This window comes from Triturus cristatus, chromosome 4_2, assembly GCF_964204655.1.
Source record: "Triturus cristatus chromosome 4_2, aTriCri1.1, whole genome shotgun sequence".
NCBI lineage: Eukaryota > Metazoa > Chordata > Amphibia > Caudata > Salamandridae > Triturus > Triturus cristatus.
Window position 1 is genome coordinate 860,281,944 of NC_140586.1, and position 24,939 is coordinate 860,306,882.

Sequence of the window (24,939 nt, forward strand, 5' to 3'; positions counted from 1 at the left end):
GGAAACGTTAAAATATCACTGCGGTTGTCTTTTGTTTTGGGTAACGATTCAACTGTTTTTGTCCATAAAAGCTATTTCTCATGTGTGAGAAGTTGGCCTGGTATATGTTGTCCACTAGTTATAGTGTGCACCTTGCACCAGTCAAAACAACCCTTATGGTGATTAGGTTAACCCCTTCCATGCTGCGCAGATTCCGCCGCTGTGCTGACGGAATCTTGCGCGGGCGTGGTCATGACGGAACGGTTCCGTCATGAGCACAGCTCAACCGTGGCTCATGACGGAACCGTTCCGTCATGAGCACCGAAGGGGTTAAAGATAACCTTTATTGAATTCTATCCTAGTGGTAGCTATGGAGAGCAGCCTTCAGGCTAAGTCTTGAAGGAATGTACAGCAGCTTGGTTTACCAGATTATAACCTTTTGAATGACTAAATGAAAGGAGAACCACACAAGGTATATAAATAAAATATATGTATTTATTACTAAACACTCTCTATTAACCTCTTTATGAGATTAGAGAGCAAAGCACACAATATTAATACACTAGAACGACGGTAAATAGCACAATATACATTGGGCCCTAGGGGGAGACAAAACCATAAATTAAGAAAGTGGTATAAGAACCACAACTTGACTAGACACAGTGCCTAGAGCACGTAGAATTGCTGGGACCCCAAGGAACCACCCAAGGTAGTGACACAGGGGACCCACGGGGGATGCGTGCAGTGTGAGAACACAGCCACAAGCTCCGTACAATCCTATGGGAAAGTCGCGGTTGGAATTTTAGAGATTAAGGACACTTAGGAGAGGACTTGGAGCAAACCCTTTCAGACTTAGAAGGTTGTGAGGCCAGCACCCACGTGAACATGGGAGTACTCGTGTTACCTAACCCAGGGAAGCCGGGTGCATAGGTGTCAAATGGTGTCGGGAATATTCGCTGTCTTCAATGGAGAGTTGCTGCAAAGTACTGCTGCCGTGGAAAGGAAAAGTGTCCGGTGGGATCCAAGCCTGGATCGAAGATGTGAAGAACCTGGAAGCAGAGGGGGCAGAGTCTGGGTCACTTGCCATTGACCAGGGGCACGATAGACGAATGCCCACCGATGTCGGGTGTTTCAGGTGCGATGAGGTGAAGCTTGACTCCACTGCCACGGAGACCAGGAGGTGTCTATGACAACCACAGTATGCAGGCGAGCAGTCCCACAAAGGATGTTGAGTGCTGGGGGTCAGTGTCCGGATTGGAGACCAACAAGCCTTGGCAACGGCAACCCACGCGGTGAGAGTAAAATGGCTTCGGTGTGGACCAGCAAGGTCCTGTGGACTCCCCAAGCAATGGAGAGTCAGGGCACGCCTGGAGCAACCAGGTATGCCAGTTGAAAGTCAAAGTACCCTTCTCAGAGACCCACAAGTCGACGGACAAGAGATTGCGAAGGGACCTCGAGAGGAATCACTAAATACCAGCCCACGAGTCACTCGAGGAGTGTAGGCCAGTAATCTTTAGTGGAATCACTGCTCGGGGTCTGGACTACAAGTCGCCGAAAGCACAGCCTCGAGGATTGCCAAGAAGCATATGCTGCTGCAAATGTGCACGGTGTCCAGGGGTTCAGGTTGCACGGTCCCCACGAGGGATTTGGCTATCAGGATTGCTGAAAGCACGGATCGGCCTCTGGGAATCTTGGAATCCCAACTCCTGTGTTGCAAAGTCTTCGGAGTCCTTCAGGAGCTGCGTAGTTGCAAACCGGACACATGCGTTTTTTGTGCCTGCCTTGCAGGGGAGTAACTCCTTTACTCCAAGGGAGATTCTTCGGTCATCCAAGGTCGTGTAGATAGTAGACGTTCTGGGATTCTGTAGCAGAGTTTCGTCCAGGTAAATCTAAAATCCTGTAGTCAGGGGTTCCTACTTTATACCCAAGGAAGGGGTGGGACAAACTCTGGGGACCCACCTATGGGAGGGTCAGGACAGAGGGGTGGCTACACCCATATCCTTTGTCCAGTTTCGCGCCAGAGCAGGGGCTGGTAGCCCATGCAACCGGTTTGAGCTGGACTATGCACAGGGACACCAAATGTGCCCCCAGTGCACACATTAAAGCACTCTTGGAGTGCACCCACCCAGCCCCAATACACTAAAGCCTGTCAGAGAGGTTGGTACACCTCCCTGTGACAGGAAACCTATTGTCCAGCCTCCCCTGCCGGAGTTTCATCCAGCAGCAGGAGGGCAGACTCGTGTCTGTTGCTGGCAGCATCCATTTTGTGATGCCAGGGCTTCCAAAGCTGGTACTAGGTGTACCGGTGAAGTCATGGTTCCCTCTCACATTAAACCCAGCACCCTGCCTTCAGGAGTGATAAGGCCTGCCTAGTGACTGATAGGTTTATATGTGCAGTGATATGGATAGATATAGGGAACCTATATCTAAGAAAGGGGTGCATACACCACCTTACACAGGCTGCTGTAGCAGAGCTGTTGTGTCATTTTAAATGGTCTCCCAGGGGTTGCATAATACATGCTGCAGCCCCTGAGAGGCCTCTGGGGTACCTATGCCTTAGGTACATAGTATACCATATACTAGGGACTTATAAGGGTACCCCAGAATCAAATCTGTGGTGTACTTAAAGTACATGCAATCAATTTAGAGAGGAAGCAGCTAGGCTGGGGCCCTGGATAGCAGGGTCCCAGCCAGACTAAAGTCGAAAAACAGTGAAACATCAGCAAAAAGTAGGGGTAACCATAAGAAGCAGATCCTACTCTCCTACATAATGTTTTTTGGTATGTGCTACAACTAGAATAGAAGTCAATACGTATGTCCTGTCTTGCATTTGGCCACGCCCCTAGCCACGCCCACTCGCCACAATACCTGCACTATTTCTTTCTCATTTAAAGCACTAGGTACATGTAGGTTCCAACTGATAAAAGGAAATACAACAGAATGCAAGACATCATCTAAGACATAAACTACTCACACCACACATGCGGATATTAGATCGATGGAGTTTCTCGCTGGCAGGGGTTTCTGGTGGGGGTGGAGGATGTAACTCTATGCGCTGTTGGATATTAAAATGTAGTTCTTTTAGTGGGCAAAGTACCCAAAGCACTTAAGCAGCTGTGTGAGGAAGCTTAAGATCTGGCTCTTAATCTCAGCCTTTCAACTTGACCAGATTGTGTGATCTTTGGCAGATCGCTGTCTTTCTCTGTTGTTCAGTTCCCTAATCGGGCAACCCTGTAGGAATTGAATACAGGCTATAGGTAGAGTTCCATGCAATCCATTAAAAAAACTTGACATTAATATAGGCACTGTGCACGTGAAATTTAGGAGGCTGATTCTATTTTTTACACAATGCATCAGAATGTGGAACAGGTATTTTTGTAGATTGGCTATCACCTGCGCTGAGACACATAACTAAAGCACCCTCAGCCCATCTTCTATAAATCAAGCCTCCTTCTGCTAACATGGACCTGTCACAATAAAATTCCGTTATGTCAGAAAGAGACCTGCAAGGTAACGCACTTGTGACTGCTTGTTTTGTAGTAAAAGAGCAGGAACAATGGAAGCTTGAGGGAGGGAGAAACAATGAGCTCCACGGTGAGAAACTGCAGAAACAAAACCTAAATGAATCTTAACAATTGGTGGGAGGATAGCGAGAGCCAAGCAGGGAGTCACGCGCTGTCAGACCCGTGTGGGGATTTGGAGATAAAACTGCTATATGATATAAATGCAGTGTTAAATGTCCTTGATGGTTAGATGGTTTTGTGGAACAAAAGGGCGTGCACATTTCGCCCGACATGTGACCCCAAAGAGCTCTGTGGTACAGCGAGTCGCACTGAAAATACCACGAGAGAGAGGGCAAGACAGAGGGTGTGGCGTAATGGCCAGAACTGCCGACCATGCAGCTGGGGAGTCATGTCCAAGTCTCGGTGTCGGCTCAACAGCCTGTAATCCTGCACCTACAAAAAACATAGGTTAGCTTGTATTATAACAGGATTAAAGTATATTTAGCGGCCCTATTGCCACGTTTAGGCTTACATGATATTTCCACTGGCCTTTGATCGCATGTTGCTGCAAAAGACAACCAAATACGTCTCATCTTGCACGGAGAGTGCACTAGTGGTGGCGGGAATGGGGGCAGATCAAAATGATAATCGCAATTAGATTCTGGGAAAGAAGGAAATGTCACAGAGCAGTGAGTGGGAGGAGGGCGGGAGTGTAGATGGGGTGCTCGCTCGTAATTAAAATAGAAAAAGAAATTCAAAGCGGATGATAAAGAGTACTTCCGCCATGAGATAGATGATAAGAAGAACACACGTAGAACAGCAGGAACTGGTATTCTAAAACCAATCGAAAGGAGGAAACGTAAGTGGGAAGCACACAAACTTTGAAAAGAAAAGGTGGGATGTAAGCCCCTTTTAAGGTTTATATTAAATACAATAGATTTCACAAGCACAGCGCAAGCACTGTGCATCCGAATCCTAAAAAAAAGGGAGAGCTGAGCAGATTGTCCCCTCCTTTATAAGCCACAGTGGGGCGACCTCTTTTCGCTTCCATATTGGAAGGGGTACAAATGGCATTTGTTCTGTTGTGGGTGCATGCTGTGTGTGGGAGCAATATTGCTCATTTTGTAAGGACTGGGATGAGGAAGGCAATGGACGGTGTGCTGCAGTGTTTGCACAACAGTTTGTTCAAGTAGATGACGCAGAGTTCCACCATGATCATTGCTGCCATGATAACCCGTGTACTCAGTCGCTAGAGTTACTAAAATGAAAGCGAGGTGTCTTCCCTCTTCTTGGAATCTGCTCAAACTTGTGGTACTCCTCTCCTTCAATTCACTGTGAGGACACCTCCAAAGTTGCGCCAACACTTTATTGCTTATTTACGAAACAAAGGATTTTGATTTGTGACATTATTCCTCTTATGTGCACGGTAGATGCTGTTTTGTTTTTTTGGGGAGTCCAGCTCCATAATGTCACTCTGTGTTGGCATCCAGGGAAGAGCCCACACTGCAAAAGAAAAAGAAAACAATTTAGCACAGGGTATTCAACATTATTGGATACTCAAAGTACAGCCCGGGGGCCGTATGCAGCCCTCCTGACCGTATGCAGCCCTCCTGACCGTTGCATGCAGCCATGGTTCAACAGCAGTAATAGGCACTGTTTATTTTACAAACCACTAACTTCATAAGGATATTAAATAAATGACAAGCATGTATGTACAGGCAAGCTGAAGTAAAAAACAAGATGCACAGAAGGTGTCATGTACCAAAAAAGTTCAAAAAAAGTGTTCATTAACATGCAAAAGCGTTTCACCTTAGTACATTGGATTTAAATCAGTGCATTGTTTTTTTTTAATTGACAGTTTTCAAACAGGTATTTAGAAACATTCATGCCTCTCCCACCCTGACAACAATGCCAATAGTGAACAAAGAGGCAAATGAGTTGTCATGTGCACCCTCAGGTTGGCACGAGTCGCTATTACATATGGACGACGTTATAGTTTATTAAATCAAACTCAAGAGAAGGTTTTGTACAGGGCACATACCGAAATCATGTATTTCGAGGTCCACTTATATGTGACAATGAAGCAAAAAGAAGCAAAGTTAAATAAAACAATTGCATAGGATCACACAATTTGGTCAAGTAGGGAAGCCGATATTGATCCTATGTTCAATTCAACCAGAAGATGTACATGCACCACTCCCTCTACGTATATCTTACACCTCCCTCGCCCTCAACCGCCACACTACTAGCATCAGTGCGGCCCTCGATCACGCCACAGACCCCACTTTTTGGCTTTTGGGAAAATGTTTGCGGGTACCCATGGGTTAGAAGAAGGCATATCATAAGCACAGAATCTGAAATTGTGATTTGATAGTGGCATCTACTTATGATAACGTGTTTGTATTTTTAAAAATAGTAAGTATTTACACCTCAAAGTTTTAAAACCTTCACTTATTTATGTTCTTTAAGTGTTTTTAAAAAAATTAAATTGTTTGATTAAAAAAGCAGTAGCTCAGAGTTTTTCTTAGGAAATCATCCTTGGTCTCGGGTCGTGGGTAACTGCCTAATTGTCCCAAACTCCATGGGGCTGCAGGTTAGGTGATCTAGGCAGCCATAAGGATGGTAGGAATAAGGGTGTGTAGGAAAACAATGACTCTTCATTTAATATGACTGATGGGCATACGCGCTTCACAGCCTACGACAGCCTGACTCATAGCGTTGGGGGCCATTAAATTAAAATGAGCTTTCTGTTTATTTTCTTTATAACACTCATTCTATCTCACCACTCATTTGTTACCTATATCTACATACCTGTACAGCTCCTTGCACAAATCTCTTCTCACAATTCTCTCATAATGTGGCTCTTTGTGTCCCACCTCTCTCTCACACCCATAAATCATTATCTACCACTCTCTGTGCCAACCTCTACATTTCTACTTTTCCACCACCTCAGTCTGCATTACTCCTCTCTGTGTGACTCACTGCTCAGTTGCCATCTCATCTCACTGTATCTCTCCTCAATCTACTTCATCTCTCCCAACCTAAGATCCTCTCTTGAAGGTAAGATGTACTCTTGCACATGCTACCTCACAAGTGTTCTTACATATTTTTTAAAGTCTCTAAAGGTGGTTTTACTGCAGAGGGAGATTGAAGGGCACTTTTTTTTTAAGTGAATGGTTTTTCTTAAGACAGTGAATTAAATTTGCACTATTTATTAGACTTCAAGAACTAGTAGGGTCAGTGGTGCTGGAACACTTTTCAGAGTGGGGATGCTGCCATCTCTCCAAAGTCATAGGGATTCTGAAAACTCCTAGGGTCACACAAAGAACAAGTTTAGCAAATAAGCCACGCCTTTTCAGAACAAAAGTAGTGAGGGTGTGGTATGTAGCTGGTGATGCATTATGGAGCACACGTCACAAATATTTTAAAGTAGCTTGTTATGGCATTGCATTGTCATTTACGGACAGCACATTTTCCATTGAAATGGCCATTACATTTTCACAGGCATGCAGTTTTACTACTAAAACTATATAGTGCACAAACAACGTGTTCAAATAGATTTTCAGTTACAAATTTTCGTCCGTCTTCTGTGCTGGGCAACCATACACTGTCGCTGTCTTGACTGCGGGATCACACTTAGCCGATTTAGATGTTCCTGTTAGGCTGGCGGTGTCGTCTTTGCGGAGTCCTGACGGGAGGCGACCGTGGGGGTCGGGAGACAGGTAAGTGACATATTTGCTTTTTATGTACAACATATATATGTAGTGTATGTGTACATATGTTTATAGGATATGTGTACTTAGTTTAATATGTACATACTGCAGTGCACACAACCAACTTACACACACCATGCAATGTATACTCACACACACCACAAACACCTACCTTTGTGACTGTCAAAATGGGGTGCCAGCCTATCGTCGTCAAGGTGCAGCAAGACGGGGAGAACCTGGTCAAAGAGGACAAAATGGCAGCTTGTATCCGTGGAAAAGTGAGTTTGGACTCATTTTCCTCCCTTCCTGCCAGCTTGTAGTAGGAGGGATTCCTGCCGGAATTTCCTTACAAACAGCCCACATCCAAATATGGAGGGCAGAAATCCTGGCTGGAGCCCGTTGCTGCATGCTGCAGTCCATCCTGCTCTATGGGCGGGGATCGAAGTTCTGGCGGAGTTGGTGGGCCAGCAGCGGTCTTCTCTCCCATTGCCAGCCAACGTCTAAATTGGGCGGGAAAACCGCCAGGTAAGTGGGTGGGAAGTCTGCCAAAAAAGTGACGGCGGGACCAGTCCCAACAAGATCCAAGTCAGGCCCTAAGTAAAGTGTCTTGATTTGTTTTAATCCTATTCAAAATCTTTGCTTCCGTCACACTTTAGAATTACAAAAATAGTTCTCCATTTGCGCTTTCTTAACTGCTCATGTATTTTTTAATATTTATACAATACATTTATATGTATTTAAAATGTATTGTGTTAGAAAAAAATTACATAATATAGCCTTTCCTTCCACGCTCTGTACTCGTGCAAGATTGCCACATATTTCTCTACAAAAATACTCTCACTTTTCAGTCAGAAAATGAAAAGCAAACAACAGTATTCATGATAAGAGAATACATAGCAAATTCTCCGAAGACATAGCCTGATATTTGACCTGTGACTTTGATCTCACAGCATATGTAACAAGATAAAGACAACCTTTCAAGGCATCTTTGTTGCTGATTAACCTTCTGAACACCACCATGGTTATTTCTGGGGGTGCTGCAGCACCACGCACTCCTGCTTACAGTATCTATGGATATTGCTCTAATCTTTGGAGGCATGGAGGCAGACTGAGCATACACAAGGATGCCAGCAAAAAGATCAAATGATGGATGAAATGCTGAACAAATCAAACACTCACCCTCAGTCACAGATCTGGGCTTAATCCATTGTGTTTTTTCTCACCACCCACCTCAGTTTGGACCCAACCGTACACAAATAAGTCTTGACCCTGCTCCCCATGAGAACAGTCTAGCCCTAACTGCCAAGCCATATTCTCCCTGGAGCAGAAACAATCATCCTGGAACTGGTTTCGGGGAATCACCACTCATCAGCCAGACTAGCTTGAATCTAGTGGCAAAGTGAGCATGGGCCCCACGTCTGGGCATACCCTTCCCTCTTTGGGAGAGAAAAGCAAAAAGAAGACAGAATGATGAACAAATTAAATATTCACCCTAAGGATACCAGCACACCATATTTTAATCTGACTGGAGCGCATCCGTGCAACTAAGGGGCACTGTTGCACATACTTGCTCATAAATGTTCTGACATTCTTTAAGGTTTGTGGAGGTGATTTTAGAGATTGAAGGGCAATTTTTAAAGTGGATGTGTTTTGTTTTATAATGGTGGAAATAATTTGCACTGTTCACTCGCTTTTAAGAACTAAAGTCACACGCTAGTCCTTAGGGGTCAGACTGAGCATGTGCAAGGATGCCAGCACTCCGTATTTCAATCGTGAGGGGTGCGTTCTGCAGGCAGCAACCAGTGCCAGCCATACTCCCCATTTTTACATTTAACAGGGTAAGATACCTTCTCAAATACCATGTGGTAGTCTCAGACCTTATTCTTAATTCAGTTTTCTTTCTGTTGTAGCAGAACTTGCTTCACAAGAGGTCAAATACTAATTTGGCTTTGACAGTATCTTCTGGGTTGAAAATAATCAGATTGGGAAGGGGAGGAGGCCTCAAGTTTAGGGAATCTTTAGTAACAAATGAGAACAGGAATGTTATTAGTCAAAACAGTGAATTTTTCTCTTCCAATGTTTCAAATCAATCAATTTTATTGGTTTTAGGTGATGTTAGCTGGTGGTTAGACTGTCCCACCCACAGAGGTGTAGGTCTGTTCTTATAAGCTCAGCCATCAGTCTCAAGCAACTTCTTTCTGACTTCTCGCACGTTCAAGGCCACACCTTGGATTTGATATATTCTACCAAGGAGAATGCAAGTCGTCTGCGCCTGCCTTTGACAGATCATAGATTAATATCCATATTGCTGGACATAGGTGTATGTGGAAGAATATGCAGACCAGAGAGAACTGCCTCTCAAGAGGTTGAGCTCTCTAACAGTGCCCTGTGGTGCTGGCACTCAAGTCTGCCCAACCTGGAACCACTCCAGAACTAAGGTTCTGTGTGGACTACAGGGGACTCAATTCTGTCACTAAGACTGATGCACACCCCATCCCCCTAGCTGATGAGCTCTTCATCAGGCTGGGTGCTGTGAAGTTCATGAGTACTATTGAATCGTACTTCAGGGTACTGGTAGATTGCTCTGACCGAGGGGGCATTCTAGACTCCAGAGGGCCACTCCCAATTTGGCTTGAAGAAAGCCCCTGCCACCTTTCAGAGGTTGTCAACAAGGTCCTGCCTGGGAACGAGGCATTCTCTGCCGCCTACCTGGACGGCATTTCGGTCTGCAGCTCTAGCTTGGAGGAACACCTGTGCCACCTAAATAAGATCCTTCAGGCCCAGCAGCAGGCAGGGCTGACTATCAAGGCCAGTAAGTGCCAGATGAACAGAGTTCTGTGGTGTATGTAGGCCACAGGGTGGCTGGGGGCAAGGTGTAGCCCCTCCAGACCAAGACTGAAACTATCTTGGCCTGGCAACCACCCAAAGCACAGACTGAGGTGATGGCCTTCCACAGGAGGCCAGCCAAATAGCCCATGGAGTCACTCTGGGGTTCTGGGTTCAAGAGATGCAGGTTCAGTCCTTCTCATGCAAGCAAGAGGGAAGCAGGCAGCAGGTCTTGCCAGCCAGGCAGTAGTCCAGCACGGCAGGATTCGAGGGGGTCAGCGATCTAGCAGAGAGACAGTATTTCAGCAGCATAGCAGTCTCTCTTCCTGGCAGAGTATCCACAGGTCCAAAAGTGTACTGAAGTGTTGGTGTCTGAGGTCCAGTATTTATTCCCAGTTTTGCCTTTGAAGTGGAGGAGAAACTTCTAGAGGTTTCCCTTTGGTGTCCACAGGCATCCCACCCTCCCTGTCCTGGATCCAGACTAACTACAGGGCTATGCAGCCCCTTGTGTAGAATCAGGGCACAGCCTATTCAAGGGCCTCCCTTCATACCAGTGATGGCACATCTAGGTACTCCTTATTGTGTGTGGCCTACTAAGATGAACACAAAAAAGCTCAACTGCCAACTACACCAAGTCATGTTCCCCAGGTACAGGCTACAGGCACTAAATGACTAAGACAGGAAAATGCAGAGTTTCTAAAGTGGCATTTTCAAAACTGTAATTTAAGTTCTGACTTTACAATAAGTAAAGTTTTTTTTTTAAATTACATTTCCAAAGACACCAAATAGGAACTGGTTACCTGCTCCCATTTGGAAGTTACAGCTTATTAAATATGATAAGGTAACTCCAATGTTAGTCTATGGCAGTGCAAGTCCTTTGACCTCTTGGTCTTAGAACTGCACTTCTCCCCAGTATCTCCGCTGTCTGCGCGAACCTCATCCACCTCCTCCTGGTAGGTGTTCGAGGCTGCCCAGGTCCACCTCGTGCCCGCTTTGCTCCACATGGCCTCCATCTCTCCTGCTGTGCCTGACTCTGCTGACCCTGCTTCTGGTGTGTTTTTAATTTTCCCCTGTAATCTAAACTCTTGCCACTTCTCTTGATTCTTCTGTTGTTTTGACTATATTGTTGCCCTGTGTCCCTCCCGCCGCTGCGTACCCTGCGGCCCCTCTCCCCTGCCGGTTCCCGCTGGCTCCCAGCTGCAAGTCCCTCCCCCCTTCCCTATTTATGGCGGCCGCTGCGGGGAAGCGCATACAAGTCCCCTGACCTCTTGACATGACCTGATTGACATGTATAATTTACTTTTTAGTTCAGATTACATGGTACTGCACTTCGCCCCAGCAGCTCCGCTGTCTGCGCGCAACTCATCCACCTCCTCCTGGTAGGTGTTCGAGGCTGACCAGGTCTGCCTTGTGCCTGCTTTGCTCTGTACCCAGAGCTTGTAAAGGAAATGCTACTAGTGGGCCTGCAGCATGCACTGTGCCACCCGCTCACATAGCGCTTTAAGACATGTTTCAGGCCTGCCATTGCTTGCCAGTAATGCAGTTTTGAACCAAATTTCTTCCTTATTAGTACATATGAGTCAGCCCTAAGGTAGGCCCTAAAACTGCATAAGGCAGGGTGTTTAAAATATTAGGCATGTGGGTGGGTTTAAGCCAAAAGCGGCCCGTGTTTGGGACGAGTAGTGGGGCAGGCGACCATGGGGTGAAGCGGGCAATAGGGGTTGTGAAGGGAGGGAGGCAAACACTTTTTTTCTTTTTAATTACATTACCTTCAGCCAGTTGCGTCACGCATCTCGCTCCTCTGATTCAGGCACAGGCTCCCAGAATGCCCTGCAGCCACTCCTGCAGCTGCTCTCACATCTCAAATCTTCAACAGACACTTCATGGAGGACCGACAGAAGATCAGGACCTACCCACCAGACCATCGGCCCAGGTGCATCGCAGGTCAGGCTGACTTTGTAGTAGCTCTGGCTACGTTTGTCTCTGCAGTAGCAAATCTTTATTAACGGGACTTTCGGCTACAGACTGCCGCTTTGATCCGCTAGAGATTTTTGACTTCCAAGAAGTTGTGTAAGTCAGAAGGTACACATTTTCACTGGGCTCGACGATGACCATCTCCCCATTGATGATGGTGACCTCCTCAGCCTGGAAATTCATCTTTTTCCACCAATGTCAACAACTTCAACTACAGTGGCTCCGTTCCTTCTTGGAAGGAAGATCTTTTCAGGTCTTTGAGGAAAACACCCTGTCCCTTCCAGTGCCTCTTCCTAGCGGGGTCCCACAGGGCTCCTCACTCAGCCCGACACTTTTCAATGTATACATGTCCCCCCTGGCTGACATCGTAGCTCCCTCAGGAATCAGCATAGTGACTTATGCGGATGACACACAACTAGTGGTGGCCCGTAATTCCCTAGATCCCAACGCTAATAAACTCCACTCCTGCTTGGAAGAAATCTCCAAATGGATGGACCTATCCCAGCTCAAATGAAATGGGGGTAAAACGGAGATTATGGTACTAGGGAACCCACAGTGCTTCCAGTCCCACCTTGTGTGGCCTTCCAGCATGGGTCCCCCTCCCTCCCCCAAAACCGAGATCAAGAGTCTGGGTATCTGGTTAGATCAGGACCTGAGCTTTAGGACACAGGCCAGGAAGACCGCAGCCACCTGCTCTGGTTGCTTAGAATGGCTCGCAAAATTCTTCCCCTCCTGCCCTCCCCTGCAAAAAAAGTCATGGTACAGTCCCTCATTCTTTCACGGCTTGACTATGGGAATGCCCTTTATCTGGGCTCCCCTGCATCCGTGATTTCTAAACTTCAATTAGTCCAGAACTGTGCATCCCTCTTAATTACGGGATCCTCAGCCAGGCACGCAGCCAAGCCCTCAATCAAATCCCTTCACTGGCTCCCCGTGATGGAACGCATTAAATTCAAATCTATGTGCATTGCGCATAAAACACTGCTAGGGACGGGCCCTCCCATTAATTCATCCCTCATCACTCTCCATAAATCCAATAGGGAACTGAGATCCGACAATCTTCATCTCGCAAAAGTCCCAGGAATAAAAAGGTCCAGAAGCGGGGGGCGGCTTTTTTCCTACAATGCCTCCAAGCTCTGGAACTCCCTTCCACTCCAACTTCGTACTATTCCCAACCACATGGTCTTTCGCAAAAGATTGAAGACTGCTTTTTCCTTAGTCTGCACCTGCTTTTGATCATATCTATAGCGCTGGGATACTTCCGGGTAGCCATGCGCTCTACAAATGTCTTTTCATTCATTCATTCATTCACTTCATCAAGACTTCATCCAGTACCTTCCCAACATCAACTACTTCCCCTCGGCCACAGCCTGCTGTCTGGCCCTGCTAAACTCTACCTTTTCTTCAGAACTGTTTCAAAGTTCAAACATAAGCCAAGACTGGGACCAATCCATCCCTTGTATCTGACTCAGACGCAATCATGGTTGACCTCAACTTTTGACTTTGACTGAGACTCTAGTGACTAGATACCTGCGTTTGGCGCTTTGATCTTTTAGGTGCTACAAAATAAAAATTTTAAAAAACATTGAAATTCACCTGATATAATTCACTGAGGTACATGCCCCAGGATTCCTTGCTGTGTGGAGGCAGAGGCTGCAACCCTCAAGGGCACAAAAGCTGCGCTTTTTCTCACTGTGTGGGGTGCGTTTTACTTAGGCCTCAACGGTGGTCTGCAGGAGCTAGGGCTACATGCCACAGTATTCCTTGCTGCCTAGAGTCAGAGGTGGAGACAATCCAGGGCACAAAAGGCGCTGCTGTTTCCCACAGCGCGGGATGCCTTTTAATTGTGTCTCGACAGGGAAGAGTGGGGGCTATGATTACACAACCCAGGATTTCTTTTTCCAGGAGGCAGAGTCAGAGAAACTCCAGGGCAAAAATGTGCTTCTGCTCTCTCTAAATCATGGTAAAATTGGGTTACGCATAATTGGCTCATTTCATTTATTTGTAAGCCCCTAGTATATGGTACTACATGTACCCAGGGCCTAAATAAAATGCTTCTAGTGTGCCCGAAGCACTCATTGTGCCATTCACTATGGTAGCACTTTAAAACATGTCTCAGTTCTTCCACTGCACCTGTATCGCAGTGTTAAACTGCTATATTGACCTGGCAAAATAAACCTTTTGCCAGGCCTAAGTCTGCCTTTTTAATACGTATAAGTCACCCTTAAGATAGCCCCTAAGGGCCTATAAGTGAGGACCCATTATATTTAAAAAATAGGACATGTGTGTTTCAATTTTACATGGCTTAGTAGTGAAAACATCCTAAATTTGTTTTCCACTACTATAAAGCCTATCTCTCCCATCGGCCAACATTGGATTACCTCAATACGTTTAATAAGTACTAACATGTGATTGGGAGCAGGTAGAAATGTCATATTTGGACTCAAATAAATTGTAAATTTAAAATCCCCTTTACAATTGTAAGAACACCACTTTTAGAAAGATGGCATTTTCCTGTCCAAAAGATTCTAATGCCTTCTAGGAGTTTCCAGCTGTCTGGGCCTGTTAATGGCTCCCCATTAAGAATGTGTTTTGGGCCCTGGCAGTGAACAATCTGAGAAAAGTTGTGGGCAGGATGGGCCTTCATGCCAGGATAATTGGGGAAAAGGTTGTTCCCGGCCCCAATTACTTTTCAATAGGCCTGCCTTCAGTACACACAAAGGAACCTGACACTAGTATTTTTTCACCCCGGTTGTCTGGAAGACTTGGCAGACAAAGGGAAGACCGTTCCAGAATTAGATGTGGGGGTAGCCTAGGAAATTCCTCCACTTCAAAGATCGTACCAGGGATAAATAATGGACCTCCTGAGCCACTCTTCAGTACACTCCTAGAACTGCGGTCATTACTGTCAAGAATTCCTGTCATGCGAGGGGAGGAAAACGGTAACCAGCGAAAACGGACTACATCTCCCAGGATGCTTAGCGGTTGAGAGGTTATGTAAACAGGAGAGCTGTTACATAACTCAAGGAAAACACGCCCTTATGTAAACAGGAGAGCTGTTACATAACTCAAGGAAAACACGCCCTTATGTAAACAGGAGAGCTGTTACATAACTCAAGGAAAACACGCCCTATAAAGGGAGGAACCGGGAGGTACAACGCTGTCGGATATTGTGTTTACACCGACGTACCTGCTTCGTGAAGAGCAGTGTTCCGGAGTGGTGCTCCAGTAAGGCAAGAACGGAGGTAGGTCGAGTCGTTACTCCCTGGGCCGTGTCTTGCCCCATCGTCACCTGTGAAGGACCCGGAAGCTCTACCGGTCAACCATTGAGCTTCGCTTTTTGACTCGGCTGAGTCAAAGCGCAGTGGCGCTTTTGCTGGTTGGAGTCGTAACTCCCAGCCCGACCAGAGATACAGGGACTGCCAGCTGTAACGCACACCAGGAGGTGTTTGCCGCGTTACAGACTCGGAAGTCCACAGGATCGATCGAGCGGCTGCTCTCGGTTCAGTCTTCTTGCTTTTGATTGGGGTATCGGTGACGCATCACCAGGAGGTGACTCCGCGTCCCGGTGCAGTCTGAGGAAGAGGTTGAGCGGCTGCTCCCTTCAGGTAGAGACCCCGGCTGGGTGTTTCCCTGACTCCTCGATTCTCCCCAACACTCTTCGAGCCCCTCACAGCCTACCGATTGGCATTGTCGGCCATTTCATTTCTGCCCTCTGTTGGCATACGCCGGGATCGGCGTATATGCAGAGGACGGTTAGGACCATCCGTGCGGTGGGGTGGTAACGTACTTAGCCTGGAGGATTCCAGTGACTATAACTTTTGTTTATTCTTTGTATTATTTTTGCCTTCATTAAAATAACTAACCCTTCACAAGTGGTTGCGTCCTCATTATCGTGTCTGTTAAACGATCCTGAGACGTTCAGGGCGTTACAAAATATCCGACCTTAATAACACTAACTGTCTCCCGGTCGATAACAGACATGGCAACACTTGATGATGTGCTAGCTGCTTTAGCGACCGTGCAAGTTGAATTGGCTGCCTCTAGGCAAGAAACAGCTGATGTAAAAGCCAGACTGGATGCTATCCAATTGGACCCGCTCACGCCCAGCACCTCCCTCACGAACCAGACCCCTGCGGTAGTAGTGGAAATGCCGGTAGCCATCCCCTTGGCAACACCAGAGAGGTACAGTGGGGATCCTAACACAGTGCAGGTATTCCTCACACAAGTGGCGCTACATTTATCGTGCAAACCAAAGGCGTTCCCCACGAGTCAGGCTCGTGTGGCTTTCCTTATTTCCTATTTGGCTGGAAACGCGGCACAATGGGCCGTACCTCTGGTGAGCAAGGACGACCCCATCTTATGTGATTGGGGTGCTTTTCGCGAGGAATTCCTGAAGGTATTTGACAGAAGGGCTGACTCGTACACGGCGGACCGTGAAATGCTTGAGTTGAGACAGGGATCCAACGACCTGGTGCAGTATCTCAACGCGTTCCGAAGGCTGGTTGCGGAAACCAAGTGGCCTGTTGCTAAACAGACGGCGCTCTTCCATCAAGGGCTGTGCGATGAGCTCAAGGACGCCGTGGCTCATATTGACCCTCAACCCAAGACATGTGAGGGCCTTATCAACCTTGTATTACGGCTGGAACATAGGCTAAGTGAAAGAAAGGGGGATCATGGGAGAAAAGGAAAATCCCTTCCATCCTATGTGACGGTGGGAAGTCCTGAAACTTCCACCGCATCCAAGGGAGAACCCATGGACATCGGCGCAATACGAGCGAGCCTCACAGCCACGGAGAAAGAGTCACGCCGTAAACAAGGATTGTGCCTATATTGTGGCAAAAAAGGCCACTACGTACGTGAATGCCCTGCCAAACCGAAGACGTCACGTTATCGGGCCAACCGGTCGGTAACAGCCGTGGTGGACATACCGGCGGAAAACTAGAGGACTCCCAGACCAAAGAAGGGGCATCTCGGAGTCACTCATCCATCCCTTCACTTTCCAACTCGGTCACTAAGGGACACCGACACCTGTTTCTCACGGTGCACGTGGGAGTGCATGACCAGTGGATACCCGTTGTAGCCATGGTGGATTCAGGGGCCACTGGCATGTTTATGGAACACAACGAGGCATGCAGGCTAGGGCTAGTGCTTCTTCCCAAAGCTGTACCCGAAGACGTCTATGCTGTAGACGGAAGGCGATTGGTAACGGGGCCCATCGGGCAGCACACGGGGGTCCTTCCGATGAGATATGGGAGGAACCATTTGGAACAAATCGATTTTAACATCATCCGAGCGCCCCAATATGGCGTCATATTGGGATTGCCGTGGCTACAGAAACACAACCCCTCTGTGGATTGGCCAACACATCGCGTCGAAATGACGTCACCGTATTGCATCCTGCATTGTGGAAACAGAACGGAATCCCTTGACGCAGATGAGAGCGGGAGTCAGACGGTGGCTACAGCGGCAGAAAAAGATGTGGCTCTCCCCCAGGCTTATCACATTTTGAGGATGTATTTGATGAGGTGAAGGCGGAAGTGCTACCACCACATAGACAGTTTGACTGCCAGATCGACCTGGTGCCAGGGGCCAGCGTTCCCAGCGGCAGGCTGTATGCCCTGACGGAGCCTGAAAACGTGCATCTCCGGGGGTACCTGGATAAACTCCTCAAGCTAGGATTCATCCGCCCGTCCAAGTCTCCGGCCGCCTCGCCACTCTTCTTCATCCCGAAAGCTAATGGGGAGCTAAGAGCCTGTGTGGACTTTAGGGCATTGAATGCGATAACCATAAAAAATCGGTACCCCTTGCCTTGCATCAGTGTACTTCTGGAACAGGTCAAGAAAGCTCGTATCTACACCAAGTTGGATTTGAAAGGGGCATACCATCTGGTGCGCATGAGGGACGGAGACGAGTGGAAGACCGCCTTTAAGACCAGGTTCGGCCTTTTTGAGTACCTCGTCATGCCGTTCGGTCTGTGCAACGCCCCGGCAGCCTTTCAGTACTTTTTGAATGAGGTATTCAGAGAGGAGTTGGATATCTACGTGGTCGTATATATCGACGACATCCTCATCTATTCGTCCAGTGTGGAGGAGCACGTACACCACGTCAAAGCTGTGCTCCAAAAGCTGAGGGAAAACATGCTGTTTTGTAAACTCAGCAAGTGTGACTTCCACGTCACATCCGTGGAATTCCTCGGAGTGATGCTGAGTCCAGAGGGACAGGAGATGGCAGAACGAAAGATCAAGGCGGTGAAAGAATGGCCGGTGCCCCAAAGCGTGAAGGACGTCCAAAGTTTCATTGGCTTCGCCAACTTTTACAGGCGGTTTATAGATGGATTTTCAGGATTGGTGGCCCCAATCACACAGCTACTGAGGAAGTCCAAGGAGTTTGTCTGGTCCCCTGAAGCGAACACAGCCTTTGAGGCCCTGAAAAGCGCCTTTGGTAAGGCGCCGGTGTTGGCTCACCCCGATCCGGATCTCCCCTACATGGTGGAAGCGGACGCATCGGATGTGGCGCTGGGGGCTATCTTGTCCCAACGCAACCACGACACAGGGGTGCTTCATCCCGTTGCGTACATGTCCCGCAAACTCAACGACGCAGAACGCAACTCCCATATTGCGGAGAAGGAGCTTCTCGCAATCAAGGACGCCTTCACCGAATGGAGGCATTGGTTGATGGGGGCAAGACATGTGGTATCGGTGTACACGGACCATCGGAATCTACAGTTCATGACGGCCACAAGACACCTTTCTCCCAGGCAGTTGCGGTGGATGATCTTCTTTGCGGGGTTCAACTTCCGCATCACATATCGGCCGGGGACGGAAAACCGGAAGGCGGACGCCCTGTCCCGTCAATCTGCAGTTAAGGAACCATTGCCTGCGACCGAGCATTCCATCATTTCCCCGAGGATGGTATTGGGGGTTATCCAACCGGATACTTTCCTGAGGGGCATAAAGAGAGGGATCAGGTCATTCGCATGGCGGAGGTGGCTCCTCAGTCACAGAGAATGGCAGCTGAAGGACGGGATACCCCTGAAGGGCAGGTGCCTATTGATACCCACGCCTAGGCTAAGGAAACAAGCATTCATCTGGTGCCATGACTCTCCATGCGCAGGTCATTTGGGCTTTGAAAAAACGGTGGCTAGCATGGGACGGCATTTCTGGTGGCCAACCATGAGAGTGGAGGTGGGGGTGGGGACAGGAGTGTCCCACGTGTGCTACCATGAAGGCCGACCATGGCCGAACCCAAGGGCTCTTACATCCACTTCCGACCCCGGATAGACCATGGGATAGCATATCACTGGACTTCGTGGTGGGCCTACCGGTAGACCAGGGGATGACGGCAATACTGGTGGTGGTGGATTACCTGACGAAAATGGGGCACTTCATCCCCTGCAAGAGAGTCCCTACGGCCGGGGAATTGGCGTCACTACTCCTAAAGAATGTGGTACGACTGCATGGATTACCTGGGGTGATCGTGTCGGACCGGGGGTCGCAGTTTACTGCGCAATTCTGGAAGACTTGGTGCACTGCGCTGCATGTTAAGACCGCCCTGTCCACCAGCTACCACCCTCAAACGGACGGCCAAACCGAGCGCCTGAACCAAACGCTCAAACAGTATCTGCGATGTTTTGTGGACCAGGGCAGGGAAGAATGGGTCGACTTGCTATGGGTTGCAGAGATAGCCTATAACAACGCCACTCACAGCTCCACACAGTCATCTCCGTTCTATAGCAACTATGGCCAACATCCCAGGTTCTTGCCATTTCTACATCCGTTCAGAGAGGACAGGATTCCCGCCACAGCGGACAGGGTGGCACACATAAAAGACACGTTGATGCGCTCAAGCGCTGTCCTAATAGAGGCCAAGAGAAGATACAAGGCTGCGGCAGACAGGAAGAGAAGGCCCGGGCCTCTGTACCGCACTGGAGACTACGTCTGGATATCCACAAGAAACATGAGGTTTCGAAAAAACAGTGTGTTCCATCCCAAGTACATGGGCCCCTATCGAATTACCAAGTGTATGGGTCCCGTGAACGTGAAGGTGTGCTTGCCCCAGTCATTGCGGATACACCCTGTCTTTCATGTATCATTGCTGAAACCAGCACCCTCCAAGCCGTCTGGGACACCTAGGCCGGTATGCGTGGAGTCGGAGGTGGAGTATGAAGTGTCGGGCATACGGGCGTCCACATGGCGCAGGGGGAAGCTGTGGTACCTGGTTGCGTGGAAAGGCTATGGCTCGGAGGAGCAATCATGGGAACCGGCTGAAGGGGTTCATGCTCCGCGCTTGGTCTCCTTGTTCCATCGGCGTTTTCCTGCCAGCGCTGGACCCGTGGGGAGCCGCTGAGAGGGAGGATGTACTGTCAAGAATTCCTGTCATGCGAGGGGAGGAAAACGGTAACCAGCGAAAACGGACTACATCTCCCAGGATGCTTAGCGGTTGAGAGGTTATGTAAACAGGAGAGCTGTTACATAACTCAAGGAAAACACGCCCTTATGTAAACAGGAGAGCTGTTACATAACTCAAAGAAAACACGCCCTTATGTAAACAGGAGAGCTGTTACATAACTCAAGGAAAACACGCCCTATAAAGGGAGGAACCGGGAGGTACAACGCTGTCGGATATTGTGTTTACACCGACGTACCTGCTTCGTGAAGAGCAGTGTTCCGGAGTGGTGCTCCAGTAAGGCAAGAACGGAGGTAGGTCGAGTCGTTACTCCCTGGGCCGTGTCTTGCCCCATCGTCACCTGTGAAGGACCCGGAAGCTCTACCGGTCAACCATTGAGCTTCGCTTTTTGACTCGGCTGAGTCAAAGCGCAGTGGCGCTTTTGCTGGTTGGAGTCGTAACTCCCAGCCCGACCAGAGATACAGGGACTGCCAGCTGTAACGCACACCAGGAGGTGTTTGCCGCGTTACAGACTCGGAAGTCCACAGGATCGATCGAGCGGCTGCTCTCGGTTCAGTCTTCTTGCTTTTGATTGGGGTATCGGTGACGCATCACCAGGAGGTGACTCCGCGTCCCGTTGCAGTCTGAGGACGAGGTTGAGAGGCTGCTCCCTTCAGGTAGAGACCCCGGCTGGGTGTTTCCCTGACTCCTCGATTCTCCCCAACACTCTTCGTGCCCCTCACAGCCTACCGATTGGCATTGTCGGCCATTTCATTTCTGCCCTCTGTTGGCATACGCCGGGATCGGCGTATATGCAGAGGATGGTTAGGACCATCCGTGCGGTGGGCTGGTAACGTACTTAGCCTGGAGGATTCCAGTGACTATAACTTTTGTTTATTCTTTGTATTATTTTTGCCTTCATTAAAATAACTAACCCTTCACAAGTGGTTGCGTCCTCATTATCGTGTCTGTTAAACGATCCTGAGACGTTCAGGGCGTTACAATTACACAGGGACTGCCTAGTTCCTGCTGCTTGAGGCCTGCCTTATTCCTCAGGGGACTGCCTTTCTGCTACCGGAGGACTGTCCAGCTACTTGAGGTTTGCCTTATTCCCCCAAAGGACTGCACTGCCTCTTCAAGCCTGTCTGTTCCCCAGAGGACTGACATGCTGCTTGAGGCCTGCCCTGCTCTCTGAGAAGGAAGGCTGGACCTTCTCCCTTCATCCCAGGATAACCTGAGTGCCTCCAAGGGTCAGTTGACTGAACTCCTATTCTGAGCTACAGAGACACAACAAGCTCCAGAGGCCTCATTACAACTGCCAAGCTGGCATGCTGCAACTAGCTCTGCCTGGGCCTGCAACTGGACCTGCAATTGGACCTGCTTAAGTCCTGTTGGTCCATGCTGGAGTGAGTTCTGAATCCCCAAGAAGTGCTCTCCCAGGTCCTGGACCTTTTGCTGGCATCAGTGAAACTCCTCTTGTAAAATTCTGAAGTTTTGAACACTATGTGCCCGAATTTGAGAATGAATGAATGAATGAAATGAGATTTAAAGAGCGCGATGGCTACCCTGAGGCCTCCCAGCGCTACGGACAGCACGGCCATAACCGGTAAGATGAAAGTTAGAGCCAGTTCTTATAGAGCCAAGTTTTTAGGAGCCTCCGGAAGACAAGCTGATTGGGGTCCTGTCGGAGGGAAAGTGGGAGAGTATTCCAGAGAGTTGATGCGTTGTAGGTGAAGGACCGTCTGCCACTTCTAGCTCTATTTATTCTGGGGGAAGAGAGAGGAAGGCGGTGGTGGAACGGAGGACCCTTCTGGGTTCGTAGGGAATAATCAAAGATTGGCTGATGGAATGGCCGGTCTTCCAGAAAGCCTTCTGGGCTAGGCACATGGCTTTGAACGGAATCCTTTCTTTGATCGGAAGCCATTGCAAGGCCTTAATGGCAGGTTTTGCCAACTGCCACCGTGAGATCTGTAAAAGGAGGCGTGCAGCGCAGTTTTGAACAATCTGGAGCTTATTGATGGTAGAATGGGGGGCACCCAGATAAAGGACGTTGCCGTAGTCGAGGCGGGAGAGGATAAGCGCCTGGACCATGATCCTTCAGGCTTGGAAAGGGAGGAGGGGGAGGATCTTTCATAGCATTCTGAGTATGCCAAAGCAGGAGGCGGAGAGTTTTGCAGCTTGATGGTTAAAGGTGAGGGAGTGGTCTAGCCATACTCCCAGACTCTTAATTTGCTCTTTAGGGACTGGAGCTTAAGGCAAGAGAGGTCCATCCATCTGGCAATCTCTTCTAGACAGCAGCCTGGAGCGCTGGGTGATCGCTCAGGGTGGTTTAGCGCCACCACTAGCTAAGTGTCATCTGCGTAGGTGACTATTTTTATGCCAAATGGATGGATGATCTCTGCCAATGGTCTCATGTAAACATTAAACAATGTGGGGCTCAGGGAGGAGCCCTGGGGAACCCCACAGTTAAGCGGCAGCTGGTTAGAAACCGCATCTCCTTCAAAGACCCTGAACGATCGTTCAGTCAAAACGGACTGTAGCCCTGTGAAGAGCTATACCAGACACTCCTAGATATTTTAGTCTACGGATCAAGGTGTTATGATTTACAGTGTCGAAGGCGGCACTGAGGTCAAGGAGGATAATGGCAGCATTACCCCCTTGATCCAAGATCCTCCTAGCCTCCTCCGTTGCTGCAAGCAAGGCGGTTTCGGTCCCGAACTGGGGGCGGAAACCTGCCTGGGAGGGATGGAGAAGATGGTTGTGTTCCAAAAAGTCAACCATGATGGTATTTATGTGCTTCTCTACAATCTTGCTCACCCAGGGAAGAAGAGAAATTGGGCGGTAATTAGAAAAATCATCTGGATTTGAATTTGTTTTTTTCAGCAGAGCTTTGACCATGGCGCATTTCCATGTTAACGGAACTATGCCAGAGGAGATATAGGAGTTTGCCAGGTCAAGGATAGTAGAGGAAATGATTTCAGTGGCTAACGAGAGAATCTGAGGAGGGGCGGGATCAGTGGGTGAGCTGGATTTGAGTTTAGTTATAGTAGAAGCCAGAATAGTAATATCAATGGGGGGGAATTTAATGAGGGAAGTTTGAGTTGGGGGTAGTGGCTCTGGCGTAAGTGCACTCGGGAGGGGTTAGGTGAGTTAGGAAAAAGACCGATAAATGTTTTGGATTTTCTGGTTAAAAAAGTCAGTCAAACTATTACAGCGAGTGAGAGCGCCATCCGGCGAGGGTTGTTTAACAGGTAGTTTGGTAAGGGACTTGGCAATACGAAAAATTTCCTTGGGGGAGTTTGCAGAACGAGTGATCTTGTCTTCATAAAAAGTAGCTTGGGCTGCCCTGAGTTTGGCCTTATAGCTTCTAATAGCCCCTCTATATTCGGTTTTAAGGGTAACAGAGTAGTCTCTTCTCCATTTTCGTTCAAGCCTTCTGCAGGATTGTTTCATCTCTCTTAGTTTAGGGGAGAACCAGGGGGCGTTTTTTTGCCTGCTGATGATATGTTTTAATTTTTTAGGGAGTACTGCATCCAGAGATCCCTGGATCCAGAGGTTAAAATTCTCAGAGGCCCGAATGGGATTGGGATCATTAGCAGGGTTGGTGGCTTCAAGGACTTGCTTCCCTAGGTCCGTGGGAAGTTATATTGGGAGGGGAAAAAGAGTCAAGTGTTTCCCAGAAAAAAGGGATCAAAAAATGATCGGACCACGAAAGAGGGATGGGAATGCCTACCCTCAGTTCCTTACAGTTAATAAAAACAGGATCCAACAAATGGCTTTTGGAGTGAGTGGGAGTCAGTACTTTCTCCCTGAGCTGGAGTGCCATAATGTTCTTGGTCAGCTCGTTGGCCAGTTTGTCAAAAGGATCATCTAAGTGGAGATTGAGATCGCCAAGTACAGGAAAGTTGGAGGAGATCACAGCCAGACTGGCTACCGTAGTAGGAACGGTGATGGATCAAACCCAGATCTGTTGACTGGGTGCGAGTGTTTGATTGGTTCTGATGCTCCGTCCATCACCACCCCCTTTTGTACCGCTTTGTTCGCCATAAGTTGGCAGGGTATGCTCACACGTAAGTCCCTTGCTCACTTTGCCACTGGATTCAAGCAAGCCTGGCTGAAGACGGCTGAAATGCCAGAAACCGGTCTAGGAAGCTTGTTTCCGGTCCAGGGAAGGCATGGCTTGGCAGTTCGGGCTGGACTGTTCCCATGAGGCACAGGGTCAGACTGATTTGCATATGGCCATGTCTGAACTGGGGTGGCAGAGTGGGCTAAAGAACGGTGATGGATCAAACCCAGATCTGTTGACTGGGTGCGAGTGTTTGATTGGTTCTGATGCTCCGTCCATCACCACCCCCTTTTGTACCGTAGTAGGAAGTGCCTCAAGAAATTGTCTGGGATTTCCAGGAGGACTATAGATAAAGAGACCTGAAAGGGTACTAGTCAGGGACACATCAATGGCAACGGTGAGACTTTCGCAATCTGGTAGTAGAGGGTCCGCTGTAATGCGACAGTTAAGTTTATTATTGGCTAAAATCACTATACCTCCACCTCTACCC

At 48.4% G+C, this 24,939-nt stretch overlaps 1 protein-coding gene across 1 annotated transcript in view; it reads right to left on the reverse strand.

Moving 5' to 3' along the window:
* Positions 1 to 4,833: 4,833 nt before the first annotated feature.
* The window catches only part of LOC146835267 (peroxiredoxin-like), a 559,426-nt gene continuing 539,320 nt past the window's right edge, over positions 4,834 to 24,939 (reverse strand). The window contains exon 12 of the mRNA XM_085602856.1: positions 4,834 to 4,985. Within this exon, the coding sequence (XP_085458982.1) occupies positions 4,952 to 4,985 (34 nt within the window). The 3' untranslated portion in view covers positions 4,834 to 4,951. The remainder of the gene's footprint in view (positions 4,986 to 24,939) is intronic.